The sequence below is a fragment of the Haemaphysalis longicornis genome, unplaced genomic scaffold (genome assembly GCF_048455015.1).
Source record: "Haemaphysalis longicornis isolate Haplotype H1 unplaced genomic scaffold, Haemaphysalis longicornis Haplotype H1 scaffold_5, whole genome shotgun sequence".
NCBI lineage: Eukaryota > Metazoa > Arthropoda > Arachnida > Ixodida > Ixodidae > Haemaphysalis > Haemaphysalis longicornis.
This window is the reverse complement of record NW_027526385.1, coordinates 90,107,100-90,123,004: the sequence shown is the minus strand read 5'-3', so window position 1 is coordinate 90,123,004 and position 15,905 is coordinate 90,107,100. Positions and strand designations below refer to the sequence as shown.

Here is a 15,905-nt window from a genome sequence, read left to right as displayed (position 1 = left end):
TGCAAAAAGTGTGGCTGTTCCCCTCCTCCCTTCTTTGAAAAGTGTGTTGTTTTGGCCAAGCACCGACACCCCCTTACACGCGAAATTTTGGAGGCGAAAACCATCTCTGATTTGGGAGATAACTGCATTTCGAAGCCGTCGGTTGCTCTAGGGGCAAAAGAGTTGGAATTTTTAAGGTCAAACCCGTGAATTCTTGTGCAGAGTGTTTCTCTTTCGCGCATGCGTCTTCTGGTTGCCCTTGCGTGATTTTGGCAACTTCCCATTTGTAAAGGTCTTTCGTTCTTTTTTATCGGTTTTTATCGGTGCACTTGCGTTGTATACTTTTATCGTCTTTTGACAATGTTAAACTTCTCCGCACTTTTATTTGTGCTGTTGTGATATTGACTACATCCTGGTTGGTTCAAATGAGGCATGTTGGCTGATAATGAACACTATATATGTGGTGGTTGGATTTTTTGTGTCATTAAAGTTGGAAGTTAGCGCCCTGTGTGTCGTCGTCTGTGTTCCTGTCCTCGTCTTTGGTGCGCTTCAATACGCCAGCTGTACCAACTCGCCCAAACGAATACTCTCCTGAGTTTTCATGGAAATGGCCACCATTATGAATCAATCTACTCAACATTCAGATCCAACTGATGAAACACATAAGCTCGAGGCGCAAATTATGTTTTGAATGGCGTGCTACTTTGGTGTTGACCGCGCGATGGCAGCACACACACACCCGGCTGTTCCCATTTCAACGCCTAGTGCTAAAGAAAAATTAGCAGTAACTTAGCTTGGCTATGCCAGGATATACGTAGCGTGAGCTAAGGCTCAGCTGGTTATTCTTAGGTTTCCTCCTTGCCTAGAATTAGCTGATTGTCATGCTCACAGGTGCTGAAATGATTTCCAATCCAATCCAGTGAAATCCAATCCAATCCAATTCAATCCAGTCCAGTTCAGTCCAGTCACTGCTCCTCGCGCATGCGCAGCACGGCTCTCCAGGAGACACGCGAAACTTCTATCAAGCGGCTCCGGCGCAGCGTCAGACTTGGCTACTGCGCAACGGAGGCGCACAGCTGGACACGCGCCGGCGCCAGTGCGTCTGCCGCGGCTATGACGTCACTCCTCTGGAATGCGCAGACCGGCGAATGTGCAGACCCAATTCTCTACGCATCCAATTCAATACAATCCAATTTAATCCAATCCAGTCAAATCAAATCCTGTGCTCCTCGCTCTTGCGCAGCACGGCCCTTCAAGTTCCACGCTAAACTGCTCAACCTCGGCCAGTGTAGCTTACGCTACAAAACTTAGCGCCTCGGATTTTTTGTTTAAATACACGAAAAATACATTGAACCCTAGCCATGTTTACAAGATATCAAGTCTGCTTCCTGAGCCGTTGTGAGAATTTCGCTTACTTTTGGGTACCTTCGCCGGCACGAAAAGGGCTGCCACTGTTTTTCCGTACTTGAAGATGTAACTCAACAACCCCGGCTTCGGAGTGTCCTCGCCCGAGTAGAAGTCAAAGTGACGAGTGCTCTCCTCAAATTTGAGCTTGACTGGTTGTAGGCAGACTGAAAAAAATACAAGCAGCAATGCTGAGCCCTAGCGCTATCACGATGCGTAGCTGCCAGCCGCTAGGTACTGTACATATATCACATTCTAACACGCCTAATAGCACTTCATTTCGGACAAAAGCTTAGAGACGTCAGAGAGAAACTGCGATTGCCGTACTAAACAATGAACAATTGACGTACAAAATAAACACAGCAAAATGAAACGCGGCTATATGCGCCTAAGAAGCTCTCTAACACCAATTTTTGCTCGTGCAAACTGCTTTCAAAAGCAGCTATTTCCCACGGATAGTGTCGTGGCAGAACTCGTTACCGCCAGGGATTTTCAAGTCGGATATTTTTTTTAGAAAACTAGAGCACCCATTTTTATTTGTTTAAAACAGCGGTCTAGCTATTGAGTGCCTTGTTGTCTTTTCGGGTATTACTTGATGTTCTTTTACGTACTCTGATGCGTTTCGTGTACTACTTTCCTGTCTGTGACGATATAGTCACTTTTTGTTTTGTTGTCTTTCCTGCCGCGGCCTAAGTCATGGCCTGCAGTGTCAAATGATAAATTCAAAGGATATTTTATGGTTTTTGCAAAAGTAACATCCGCATAAAAACAGGTATTTTATTAAGAGCGCGATAGTTAGAATATTCTATAAATGGCCCTGTGAACTGCAATAATTAAGCCATTTGAAAGGTCCGTAATTATTTTCGAATGTAATTGCAGTCTAATGAAATTACCCCACATAATTGCAGTTACCTTCACTTCCTGCCTCTATTTCCCAAGAATCAGCGTTCTTCCGAGGCTGAGGTGCACATATTCTGGCAATGTACCAATGCGTGTTCTCTACCGACGTGCGGCGCTCTGCGAGGCCTTTTGCTACAGGCAGCAGGATTAAACATGTGCATGCTGCGGCAGTTATCGGGAAACTATCGACCATATTGTCAGGGGCTGCACAGAGATACGACCACCACGGGGTGAGGGGAAAACGACGTTGGCGGAGGCTTTGGGATTTGGAGCGAGGGGTAACTCAACTTCAAAGTCATAGAGGTGACGAAGGGGTGACTCGAATGGTGGTGGTGGAAAAGTAGGGAAGGGATGGGTACGCAGTCGGAGTAATCATACAGATAAGAATTAAGAACAGCGGGGGGAGAAAAAAGGGGGGTGTGAGCAATGAGAGTTTAAAATAGTGATGAGGGGAAGATGGGGGGGAAGAAGCAAATCTTAGGTTAGCTAGGAGTACGGCAAGTACGTGTAATAAAACAAGCAAGTCGGTTGCTGACAACCGACGCCCCGATTCAAACTGGAGCCGCTAATCATGATCATCATCATCATGGCATTCGCCACGCCACAGTTTTCGACTCATGAGGCACATAATTATTTCGCGTTATTAATACAAAGTCGAATGGAAAGTCTGCATGAAGCGTCAATGGCTAGTTACAGTGAAGGGAAAAAACTTCTGGACTTTCTTTTATTTCAAAAGACAAGATGTAGTTGCCGGAAATACAAAGGTCTGGGGACACTTAAAGGGACCCTACAACACCCTTCGTGCAGTGCAAGTAAACCTGCGCGACGTTTAGATTACACCTCCAGGAACACCCGAGCCAAATATTACACGTGCACGTGAAGCGGTAAGCGCGCAAATCGCCGTGAAAGACGCGGAAAAACCAACCGCGCTCTCTTCAATTCTCCTCATTATGCACCCCTGGCATGGCCTCTGCGACGTCAATCGGGCCATGGCTGTCCTGGCTGTCCTATTGGCTGTCGCTGGTCAACTTCGCGGCTAAATTCTGGCATTTCTTGTGACGATCAGCCGTCGTCGGCGCTGTGTATGAACCTCTTCTATGTCTGAACCTGTCCGCATGCCTTTGGTGTTTCTTTTGTTTTGAGTGCGCGCGGAGTTTGAGTGACGAACTAAATATTCCACCTTCAAAGAGCCCACTCGACAACAAACGTTTATTGCTCCAACAACGCCCTACCAGCCTGAGCGCTTGCTTGCAACCAGGCCACCATTCCTTGTATATTCCTTGTATAAATTCTCTGGACGTTGTGATGATGTGGTTGTTATGTTCTTTTTTGCAATACTTATTTGACTTGTTGACGTATGTATCATAACATATGACTAGTTATTGTATAACTTTCGTCCGTTATTTTGTCGTAATTTCCACTACGAGCACCCCTTACCCAATACCCTGCTGGGCCTGTAAGGTATTTTAAATAAATAAATAAATAAATAAATACGGTGCTCTTCAGAAGCAGCTGTTTCTGTATAGAACCCCAGACGCCTGCATTTTTGCTCAATGGTCCATATAATGTTTTGGTTTTAATAACTTAAGCATCCAAGAGAGCTTATACCTTTGCATCTTCGTTCCACCACTCTGGACGCTGAAGAGAGAGCGAGAAGGATTTGCGGGGGAGGAAAGTACGGCTATAGTGCGAAAATGAAAGCGGAGCGAAGCGGGTTCCGCGGGTGCCGCGCCAGACGTGCTCCGCGGCGGCGACCCGCTACGAGATGGCGCCAAAGTAGCGCGTGCCGTCGTGTGTTCGCCGATGGCGCGATTACTAAGGCATGCGGTGAGCGCGCCCACCGATACCATAGAGTTTTTTAGTAAGTATACTGGAGAGGAAACTGCGCCTGGTAAGCCATGCCGTCGTGGGGGTTTATGGGAGGACCCCCGCTTTTGGCTTGCGGTCGGCATGACAATTGGATTCTTAAGCGGTGTTGGGAATTTGCTTTATTCACTCTGCATTAACGCGTCTACGAGTTACTAGGAAGCCGAAATCCTCCCTGTTCTGAGCACGAGGGCGCGGGTTCGATTCCCGGCCGCGGCGGCCGCTTTTCTGATGGAGGCTAAAAGCAAAAACGCCCATGTGTGCGAGATTTCGGCCCACGTTAAAAATCCCCAGGTGGTCAAAATTAATCCGGCGCCCTCTACTACGGCGCGCCTGATCGTCTGCGTTGCGTCGGCGCGTTAAACCCTACAATCAATCAATCAATGAATCAATCAATCAATCAATCAATCAATCAATCAATCAATCAATCAATCAATCAATCAATCAATCAATCAATCAATCAATCAATCAATCAATCAATTAATCAATCAATCAATCAATCGATCAATCAATCAATCAAATCCTCCCTGTTGTGTGGTAGCCGTGTTCGGTGAAACAGCAGGCAGTGCGTGCTCGTACCTGACGTTGGTCATGCAGCAGTCGAAATACTTATGACTGAGCGGGTAATATGCCACCGCGAAATTTGTAGCTGACGAAAAAAGAAGCAAGACGTACTTCGACGAAGACAAGATGCGGCAGATACGGGCGCCTGTATCCGTCCTATCTTGCCATCACCCACGACTGTTTAACGCCACGTTTTCTTTTTTCTTCAGGTATAAACCAACTCGCTGAGCAGCAAGTTTTGTTAAACTGTAGCTGACGGTCGGTGCAACGGTTCACAACGAAGACGACGTTTCCATAGGCACGCTACTTTCCAAACAACTTATTATTTGAAATAATGGTAAAATTAATAAAACAAGAGTCTCTAATGAGTTCCCACCCCCAATATTAGCATTGTTCGTAACTACAACCTTGGCCTGCGAAATAGCAGACACAGCAGTTGCGGCGAAAGTATATATACGCTTTACTTTCTTTTCCCTCAGTTTTCAAACAGCCTGTTCTATTTTCCACTTACATAATTGCACACTATTCATCGCGTTTTTGTTGCACTTTATTTGAATTTCCTGTCACTAAAACGTTTCAATCCAAGCCAATGATGAAACTAAGGCGAGCGCATGATGTAATGGCGGCCCGTGACGACACAGACGGCCTTCATGTGAGCCGCATAGACGCTAGCGCCACAATCCTATCTAGTGTATATTGTAAGAAACTGTATGACCGATACCATGTATGGATGGATATCAAGCGTTGCATGAGAGGTGTTATATATGAAAAGTAAAAGTGGTCTCTAATTATTTATATATAACAGTCTAAAATTATATTTGCCTCAACATATTTTGCATAGGCGAGACAGCTAAACAGGTGCGCTCAAATTTCGCATTAGGGAGTATCGTATTCGTCAGCCAATGCTTTTTTTATTATTCTAGGTAAACTTAAGTCACCCATACTCCCGAAGTTGTGTGATGTCATCGTGAAATGCGTAATGCCCCTGCTTTCACTATCGTAAATTACTAGTTCCGCGCAAATTTCGAGTATTGATGCTTCCTTCGCGCATGCCCGAGAGACACTCACAATTAGGATCCGGGTTGCGGTCCTTGTCGGACGGAAACGGTGGCATAGAATCCGGAGAGTCCTGAGCAGCCACGGGGGCGGGGCCTAGCCACTGGGACAGGAGAATGAAGCAGCAGGCGGAAAATACGAACTGCGGAAGCGGGGGCATCGTTTAACGGGCCTGAAGACTGCACTGGCCGCCGGAGGGCCTCGCGGGCTTTTCCGGAGGCAGTCCGATGGAGGCAGAGGCAGCCGAACGAAGCACAATCTGCACATTGCACACAAAACAAGATTGAATGCAGGGAGTTTTTATATACAGTAAGATCTCGCAATAACAATGTCTTCGGGACAAGGAACTTACTACGTTATAAGTGATGCTTTGCTAAAATGGGTGTGATGTGCCCAGAATACAATGAAGTTATAACCATGAGACACTTGGCATAAAGGGATATTTCATATAAAGTGGTTTCGTTATAATGATTCTCTACTATATACGTGGCAATTGCGCATCATATTTTACGTGCGGGCGTGGCTCGCGTGGTGGCACGAGATTGTAAATATTGTAATCAACCTGATTTCTCGAAAGGTCTTACTTTTCATGTAGGACCTTCATGTAGGGGATTTAGCCAGAGATGCATGAGCAAAATTTATTTTCTACAGCTTTAACATTGCTTGCTTCTCCGTTCTGGTGAGGTTAAATCACCTGAACGGATAGCCATGCGCAATTTCACACAATATCAATTTGCAAATAGCCTAGCGCAACAGAGCTTCATTAGAAGATGAATAATGCGTTTGTCTGCGTGATAAAAGGAAAGGGTTGAGGTTTGTTGATTTACATCCCACGGTCAACACCGGCGAAATTAAATAAATTTGTCAATAAAAAAATGCTCAGACGTAGCAAGTCCCCCTTGTGCCACGGAGATTCGGTTCCCGCTTGAATAAAACATTCCTCCAACGTTGCAATGCGTCATTACAATAATTTGCAAATTTTAGTACCAGCAAGATAGGTCGCTTGTAAAACAGTTTCCGATCATTTTTTCTGTACGTCATCATCACCATGTTCATCATCAACATCACCATCATCATCACCGCTCTATTTGTGTCCACCGCCAAACAAATGCCTCTGGTACAGTTCCAACCACTCCTCACCTGTGACGCCCGAGTCCATTCCTTGCCCCCGGATTTGCTTCATTTATTTCTCCATCTAGTTAATTTTCTTTTCTTCTGGTTCCGTCTCCCGGTAGCCACTCTTTTACCACAATGGTCCACCTAATGTCAGTTCCCCGCACTGCATTCCCGCAGCCAAGTACCCTATTCTCTCTCAATTTGAGCCAGGATACCTTCCAACTGCGTCTGCTCCCCAATCCAAGAAGATCGTTTCCTGTCTCCAAGGCTCATTTTTATACATTCCCCATTTTCATAGCTCATTGAGCGGACAGACGTAAATGTCGAACCTCGTTATAGGGAAGTAGTATCGAGATAGCAAATTAGTTCGCTATAACCAATATTCGTTGTAACAGTCGAGGTAAAAATCGGCTATACAAATCGACAATACGGTTCGCGCAAAAATGCTTGGTACGAAAATGCCCATTTTAAGGCTTCGAACCCACTATAAACAAGGTAACCCTTACCTTCATCTTTGTTGCATTTCAAGCTCAATGAACCGAAAAATGAGTCCGTCGAAATACAACAGAACGAAGGTCACTTCATAAAACAGTCCTGCGTCCTTATTTATTTGATGAAGGATGTGATCTTCATCTGGTCGCTACTGACAGCACTGAGGAGGATGAAGTTTTCTACAGTGTCTACGAACAAAGTACTTTTTTACTTTTGCAGTATTGGACTACGGGGGTTTTCCCAAGTAGCTTCTTAGCCTCGTGGTCAAATATTTCTTCGTTATATCCGAATAAATCCGAATATAAAAGAATAAGTGTCATTGAAATAAAGCATGACCAACTAAAGTTTGTATTTTGTTCGCTATTGGCGATAATTTGCTATAACGAAGCTCAACTGTATTTCAAGAAGTTTAGAAATGCAAAAAAAAAAGCTTCGGCACGGCGATAGGATATCAACTATGCTCACCAAGTCCAGGTTCGACTGGTTCGTCCCCCTTACCAAACGAAGCAATTTCGAATCAACTGGTCTACCAACCACCGCCAACTACCCTACGCCTCGGTCAACCACGTCACTAACGACAATTGCTACAAAAAAGGTACTCTCCAATACTTCTACCTCAGTGGGCACGGTGATGTGAAAGCAGCTACTCTCACCAAGCCCGTCCCGTTTATTGCCAGGGTTGATTGTTCTTACACCTCTGCACGATCATCATGCCATGCTCTAAGAACATATATGTCCATTTTGTATGAATTTCATATTGTTTGGAAACTCTTGCTCTGCGGAGATGTTGAGACTAACTCCTGCCGGCATGCTGAAACCTTAAAACACGTTTGAGAAGATCAGGAGGTAAATTTAACTCGACCGCTGAATTAAAAGCACAGCCGCTTGCAACGGATGCAGGTATACACGTCATCGAGATGGACAGGTCTCGGCAGAGATGAGGCCCACACCTGCAAGAAAGGTTTCCTTGGATGACACCTTAGCGCTTCTGCGTTAATCCTTCCCCCAAAACTCTTAAAAGCTTGTTGATCTAGAGATCGCAGTCGGCGTTTCGATCTTGTGGTATTTGGCATATCCGAAGCATGAGAATGAAAAAACTCGTGTACTCAGCGAGGTATTTGATAAGAAGTCGGACGTGAGATGTACCTCCATTGACAGAATTCACAGATTTCGACGAAAGGAAGCAAACCGTTCCGATGGCGTTAGTCACCTGTAATTCTGCACTCGCAAGATAGAAAAAAAAGAATATTCTTAAGAGCGCAAAGAAATTCATATTTTTTCGCACTTTTAAAATATTCATAGAAAACAATTTTCCTCGACAAACGCTTCCACGGAGGAAGCTGTTGCGGAAATTGCTAAGCTAGATAAAGACAGCGGAAAAAAACTTGTACCTGCTCACCCATAAGCTCCACATTGACAATGATTTTTGCGTTTGGGAAGACGCGAAAAACACTCGTGGGACGATTCATTCCACTGCTCACACCGAAGTTGGTGCGCAACAATGTCTGTCTGTCTGTCTGTAACTCGATTCAGCTACCCGTCTGTCTGTCTGTCTGTCTGTAACTCGATTCAGCTACCCGTCCAAAGTGAAACAGAATAAAATACGGTGTTAATGTTCACATGTGCAGCTTTCCCGCTCATGGCAGTCCTTTCAACAGTGATTACTCTGCAATTTTTTAGCGAAATGAAAAGTTCTTTTGCACAGCTAATATTTGGGGTGAATACTTGCTTTGTGCACAGTTTCAAGTTGCGCACGTTGCGCGACTGGGTTCCTGAGCCATGGGAACTATCCCATAGAAATGCATGGGGATTTAGATTTGACAGCGAATTACACAAATAAATAGTCTGAAACCTGAAATCTTCTTTTATCGTTTTAATCTTCACGTTGGCTTCTAGCTTTATGCCAAATATCATTTTCCTAAAGTGGTTTTGCTAGGTTCCCGAGAGGTTGTAATTTTGAGCGAGAAAGCTGGGTATGTACTTTCAACATTGTTAAACAAGAACAAAACATTACACAAATATTAGGCAGAAAATCAATACATGAGTGGTATTTGCAGTGTTCCTCTTTAACAAATTAATGGATGCTCGATTTTTGCGTTACCAAATGAAATACTGCATCCACTGCATAAAAAAATTCACTCCATCACCTGTTGTCGCTAGCGCCACTATAGCTTCTAGCGGCATTTTAAGAAATTAAACGAAAAACAGTTACGAAAGGTTCCACTAGATGGCTTCAACGTTCCGCTTGGAACGCATGTGCAGTAGGGCAACTTGGTTTATAAACGTCGAAATAGGGCGCCTCGATTCGCGCGCGTCTTCGCCGTACGGCAGCGCTGGCATCGAGGCACTCGACTTGGAGCAGTGGAACCCGGTAAATTTAAATTGACTTGAGCAAACCTCTAGCGTGCTATCTTGGGAGGAACGAGACGGGAGAGGAACAGCATGAGGGGTGAGCGGGAAAGAGAAGGGAGGGGTTTACATTGCAGGGGCGCTAGTCGACTATCGTCTTTCGGCGACATTTGCAACGAAAGGAGCAGATACGCGGCCAATTCTTTTGCCGTAATTATGTACAAGAACACTTACAAAAAGTTCGCCGTGACGCATGGCTATTCGAAGGAATTAGGAACTTCTCCTTAGAAAATGGTCTCCTCAAAGTTGTTTGATACGTGAACGACGACCCATTGTTCAGTTTATCCTCTCGTGGAACTCTAAGTGAAAGTGCGCAAACCGGACAACGCTTATAGCGCCAATCAGTGTACTTTAAGGGAATGGGCAAAAACTTCACAACAGTTACAGGATTCTTCAGTTTGGTTTGAAAAACTCGAGTGCAGTGTACAAGAAGTGAATGTGACTTTTCTATGATTGAAATGCTCTTTACCCCCTTTTATATTCCCCCTTCCCACCTTTTCTACACCAGGGCGTCTTGCCTTTTTCTCATTAAAGCCTATCAATCAATCAATCAATCAATCAATCAATCAATCAATCAATCAATCAATCAATCAATCAATCAATCAATCAATCAATCAATCAATCAATCAATCGTGCAGACAGCGCTCTAAGAGAAAAGATTATTAAACTATGAATTTCTGCGTCGACAAAGAAAGTCGTTTTTATTCAGACGTGGCAATCTCCCGACATCTCTTCATTAAACGTCGCCGCTTTAAAGTGGCCATGAAGACAAAATTTGTTCAATTCGAAATCGCTATCCTTTTGCAAATCACCCAGCTTCCTTCCAGTGACGAAAGACGTTTTAAACCGAAAAAAAAACGCAAGAAAAGGTGAAGAGCTTTCAAATTTCGCGCTACAGTGACGCAATAATTGGCCAGCTCTAAAAATGCGCCTATCAGTGTGTAAACTGAACCTTTGCACTCGAGTGATACGCCTCCAACTTAACAGCGGCCATCGCGGCTGGAATCCATCCCGCGTCCTTGAGCTCAGCAGCAAAACGCCACAGCCACTGAGCCACTGTGGCGGGTTCGTTTCTTCCTTTTCACAAAGCTAGTGGATTTACAGCAAATCGCATCGGAATGGGGCCATTAATATACGAGCAACTACCGTAATTACCCGATTCTAACGCGCACCTTTTTTCCGGAAAAATAGGTCGAAAAATCGCATGCGCGTTAGAATCGGATACGAAACCAAAACTGCCGAAACAACGGAAATTTCGTCTCGCCCATCACCATCTCAAGATGGCGCAAAAGCTATTAGCAACAATTTTTCGGACGCAGGAAGCATAGGCGCCCAGGCTTTTCTATCGGCGTTCACACAAATCGTCAAATCGTTCCACTTGCGCACTTGATAACAGCAATGGCAGCATCGGCTCCCGCGCATTTAGTACGAGTGGCGGTCGGCTGAAGCGTGCGCCTCTGGAGAAGTTCGCAGGATGGGCGTGCGAGGCGTGGGCCACGATCCCATCGATCATGGTTGAACGTTCGTTATGAAGTGTGGCATCGCGAACGCGCTTGACGGCACCAAGGACGAGATGTTGTCGTCAGCGGAGAGCGACGAGGAGGGAGATGGGTGAGATTACTTCGAGAAAAAAATCGCCCGTTTATATCGCATTCGTTTTTCTTGCTCACAAAGCTCCGTGCGCGTTACAATCGGAAGTGCAAGCTTTATCGTTTTTTTTGCCAGGAAAATAGGGTGCGCGTTAGAATCGGGGGCGCGTTAGGATCGGGTAATTACGGTATCTTAAAAGCTGCTTCAGAAGGTGGGCAACACGGTTAGTTAAAACGAAAGGCAATGCTCCGGCCCACCTGAGCTAGCCGGGTTAGACTAGGCACCGCTTGCGGCAACGGAAAACAATTCCCGGGGGCGTATTTGCAAACGCTTCGCTGCACAGCGCACCACGTGACACGGGTCTTCGCGCGGTACAGACCACTAATGAAACGTGGATACAGGCTGCGCCCTGAACCAAAAGCGACCTAAAACGTACCGAATCGTCATTTAAAAGAAAAACAACACGAAGAATCGATTTATTACGAAATAAAAATAGAATTGAGTTTAGAAAAAAAATCAATACGAAAATTAAAGCAGATCCGCTGAGGCTCGAACCCAGTCCATCAGTGCAAGTACGCAGAACTGTACCTCTAGGCCAAAGAGCCCAAACGGCGTAATCGTTTTAGCAGCAGTTCAATGGAATAGTACACGAAGGGGCATCGCACATGTTACGTGGGGCGCTGTGCAGCAAAGCTTTTGGAAACACGCTCCCCAGGAGGAAATCGTCCATTGCATCGGTGTTCTGGTACAATTAGGCCTAACCGTCCTATATCGGACGTACAACGGAGTAAAAATATGCGCGAATGTGCGCGTTGCTCTTATTACTCACACTTTGCCAAGCTCAAATGGTTGCTCCTCTTCGGAAGCAGTTTCTGTACCGCAGCGTCAACCTATACGCTGTAAGAGTCCATGGAAAGTCCTCTGTGGATCCCTTGCCAACAATGGAGCCAACGATGATGTTGATGGAATCAACGTGATACTTGTCTATTTGCACGACGAATTTCAAAGATATCAAAACCGAAAAAAAAGTCATCAATTTCACGAGAGCACTTCTAAAACTGTCTGCTTCCATTTTGCTACCCTAATTTTCGAGTTAATATTACTGCGTTTTACATTGGTCGCATCGGTTCAGTAAATGTAACATTAGTAATGAACAACTAAAAAAAAATGCATTCAAATTCATTATTTCCTCAAACGCCGGTGAGGGGGCAGTTTATTCAGGTCCATAACAACACAACTTGTAGTTTTACGTCAGCAGTAATATGTGTGAACTAGCAAGTACGATTTAATACTTGGCTTATAATTTTGTAGGTTTACAGCGTACTCTTGTCGGCCATCATCATCATCATAGTCACCATTCTTAATTTTGGTTTAAAGTATATCTGCGGCCAATCCCCATCCGTGCTTCTCCATGTTCGACACTTGCCGTATGCACTTCATTGCAGCGTGAACTTGTTCACCCCCTAGTTACATACTAGGAAATCACGCAGCACTATAGGCTCTCCCGTATTACATGTCCCTGACCACACTATATCTGATATCCGGTGACCACGAAAGATTATTCGGCACCCTGCAGGTTAATACGTTCCCACACTCAATGAAACTGCACCTCTTGATCCCACATAATTTTCTACGCTTTGTCACTTCCATGGACAAACAGACAGACAGACAGACAGACAGACAGACAGACAGACAGACAGACAGACAGACAGACAGACAGACAGACAGACAGACAGACAGACAGACAGACAGACAAAGAACTTTATTAAAGGTCCTGAGGGACTATCCTCGATGGCCTCTAAGGTTCTTCATCAGGTAGTCGCTGGCCACACCCGCGCAGGAGGTGAGAGACCTTGGTCTTCCGCCCTCTCGCAGGACCTCTGGACAGCCATGAGTTGCTTTTGCGGATCGTTGCATAGCGGATGGCTGCAACAAATCTGCCCTAGACCTCCGCAACCTCCACCTTTCCATAGCGCTTTGGGAGGGAGCCTTGGACAGCTCGGGCATCGAAAATCAGCTGCACTTGATCGGGAGGGCTATCGACACGGCTCAAGCTCAAGGCATCCTGTCCCTCGGTGTCATTAAGGTTCTCTCTCTCTCTCTCTCTCTCTCTCTCTCTCTCTCTCTCTCTCTCTCTCTCTCTCTCTCTCTCTCTCTCTCTCTCTCTCTCTCTCTCTCTCTCTCTCTCTCTCCTTCTTTCTTCGGCCAGTATCACCTGCTAAAGCATATTCCTTCAGTTTCAAAACCCAACAACTGCTTTAACTGGTATTGAACTGTTAAACTGCGAATCTTTATTATTTTTGGGCGGATCACGAGTACGCCTGACTGCGCTGTCGAAGAAAGCAAACACAGAATACATCTACGCTTGTCTGTCTGAAGATGTGGGTGCAAAGCGAACAGCTGCGAAGTGTTGCATAGTTCGTCTAATTATACGTTATTTAGTCGGCATAATTGTTACTTAGGACCTATTTCAGTTAGTTTCTGATCTAGGTATTCCATTAGTTCTAGGAGGCCTAGCGCTCGTTTTGGCCGTTTGTTCTAGACAGGCCAATAACTATCAGCGTCTGCATCGTTTTTGTGGGATAGGTGCTTGGGGGCCGTGTTTCTGAAGCGACGGGAGAACACCGTCGCGGGTAGAGCGGCCTTTTCTGCGCAGGCGCAAAGATATATCTTTGCGCAAAGATATATCTAATCACGTATACGTGATTAGATCCGACAGGCCGCCTCCTAAAATCCCGTATCTTTTCTTCGTTTTGCCGTAGTACCATTACCCCTCCCAAGCCCGCCCACATCACTTAGCGAAAGGGAGGAAATTACGCTGACAAAATTCAAGCAGGCACTTTCCTACACAAAGCGTTTATTGTTCCCGACAGGGACCACTGGACTGTGCGAAGAGAGGTGTCTCATCTCCTACTCGGGTTCTTGCAGTCCACAGGACTAAGTGAGGTGTGGTTACATTGTTTGTCTGTTATTTTAGGACTAAGTGAAGTGTGATGACTTTGAGAGTCTCTGATATTGTATTGGGGACGCTTATAGACGGAGAAATTGCCGGCAGCTATGCAAGGGCAAGTCCGCCTCATTCAGCAATACTTACAGTACGCATCTTAATGCAATACCTGTTATCAATTAGGCACGCTCCGTCATATAATTGTGGACCGCAAGCGAAACCCCGACCCACGACCCCTTCCAAATCCCCTTTTTCCGGAGCGGTGGGAGATCCTGTTGACCAGCGGTCGCCTGGGGGATTAAGCACTCCTTGTAACCCGGACTACGACGGCGCGGTCCTAAAGTAAGGATCCGCTCTTACCTTTACAGCTCACTTTCGCCTCTCTCTCTCTCTCTCTCTCTCTCTCTCTCTCTCTCTCTCTCTCTCTCTCTCTCTCTCTCTCTCTCTCTCTCTCTCTCTCTCTTTCTTCCTTTCTCTCGGTGAGCCAATCGGCGTTCCTACTACTCCTATCCACATCTTAGAAGTTTTCTTGGGGACGAGTTAAGCGCACACCTCAGTGTGGCCCCTTTACCAAAAAAACCTCCGTCGCATGCCCCCGCGCGAGGGACACGAGTAAATGCAGAGCATTGGGGGTGGTCACGTGGCGTAGGTTGTGGTAGTTGGCGGTGGTAGTTGTAGTTGCTGTTGTCGTACGGGTGCGTCGACGGCGCTTGAAGGCCAAGTACGACGAAATGCACGAGGCGTTGGAGCACGGGGAGTTTGCGAGCTTGGACGAGTTCCTGCTCGCCTTCGACGTGCGGTCCAGGGAGGAGTACTCGGAGATTCTGCGGGCTAGCGCGTCGCGTCCGTGCGTGCTACACGCGAGGACCCCCGCCGAGAAGCGCGTGAACGCGTTCAACCCGTGGATCGGAAGGGTTCTCGACTCCAACAAGGACCTGCAGATCATCCTCGACCACTACGCGTGCGCGGCGTACGTCGTGGACTACGTCAACAAGGCCGACCGCGGCATCTCGTTCTCGTAACGCGGGGTCCGCCGCTCGCCGCTGACGTTTCGAAGCCGTGTCTCGCTCTCGATTCGATGGATCCGCAGCTCGACTCTGCCGACTAGCGGCGGCCTCTCGTTCTCGACGCTCGGGATCGGCCGGTCGACGCTGACGCTTCGCCGCTGCCTTAGCGCGCGCAGTAGAGGGAGAGGAGGTAGCACCTGCTGCTGCAACGCCTCTTTCAGCGCCGGAGCACGCGCATGCGCGCCCGCACCTGTTGTTGAGAGCGACGAGGAGCGCGGGAGGGGCGCACGTGCTGGCTGGCTGCGGACGCCGATCGCCAACGGACGGGTGACATTGTGAGTTAAAGAAATGCTCTGCATTTAAAATATGCATCCAGAGCACCATCAAGATAGATGGTTGGCCCGAGCCACGGCACTTTACAAGCAGTACCACTCCAACTCAGAGGTCTGCTACGTTGACGCGGCGGACTACCCCAGACGACGAGCGGCAGTGGCTGTTGCGGTAAACCAGCAGGGCAATACGGTCGCATCATGCTCCGTCACAGAGGCTAATCGCGAAATTGGGAAAGAGGTAGC

The 15,905-nt window shown here is 46.6% G+C and overlaps 1 protein-coding gene across 1 annotated transcript in view; it reads right to left on the bottom strand.

Annotated features, from left to right (window-relative positions):
• Positions 1-5,929, bottom strand: part of LOC144139813 (uncharacterized) — a 110,406-nt gene extending 104,477 nt beyond the window's left edge. Inside the window, exons 1-2 of the mRNA XM_077672065.1 lie at positions 5,782-5,929; positions 1,405-1,550 (exon numbers count right to left, since the gene is read on the bottom strand). Coding sequence (XP_077528191.1) covers positions 1,405-1,550; positions 5,782-5,929 — 294 coding nt within the window. The remainder of the gene's footprint in view (positions 1-1,404; positions 1,551-5,781) is intronic.
• Between the last annotated feature and the right edge of the window lie 9,976 nt (positions 5,930-15,905).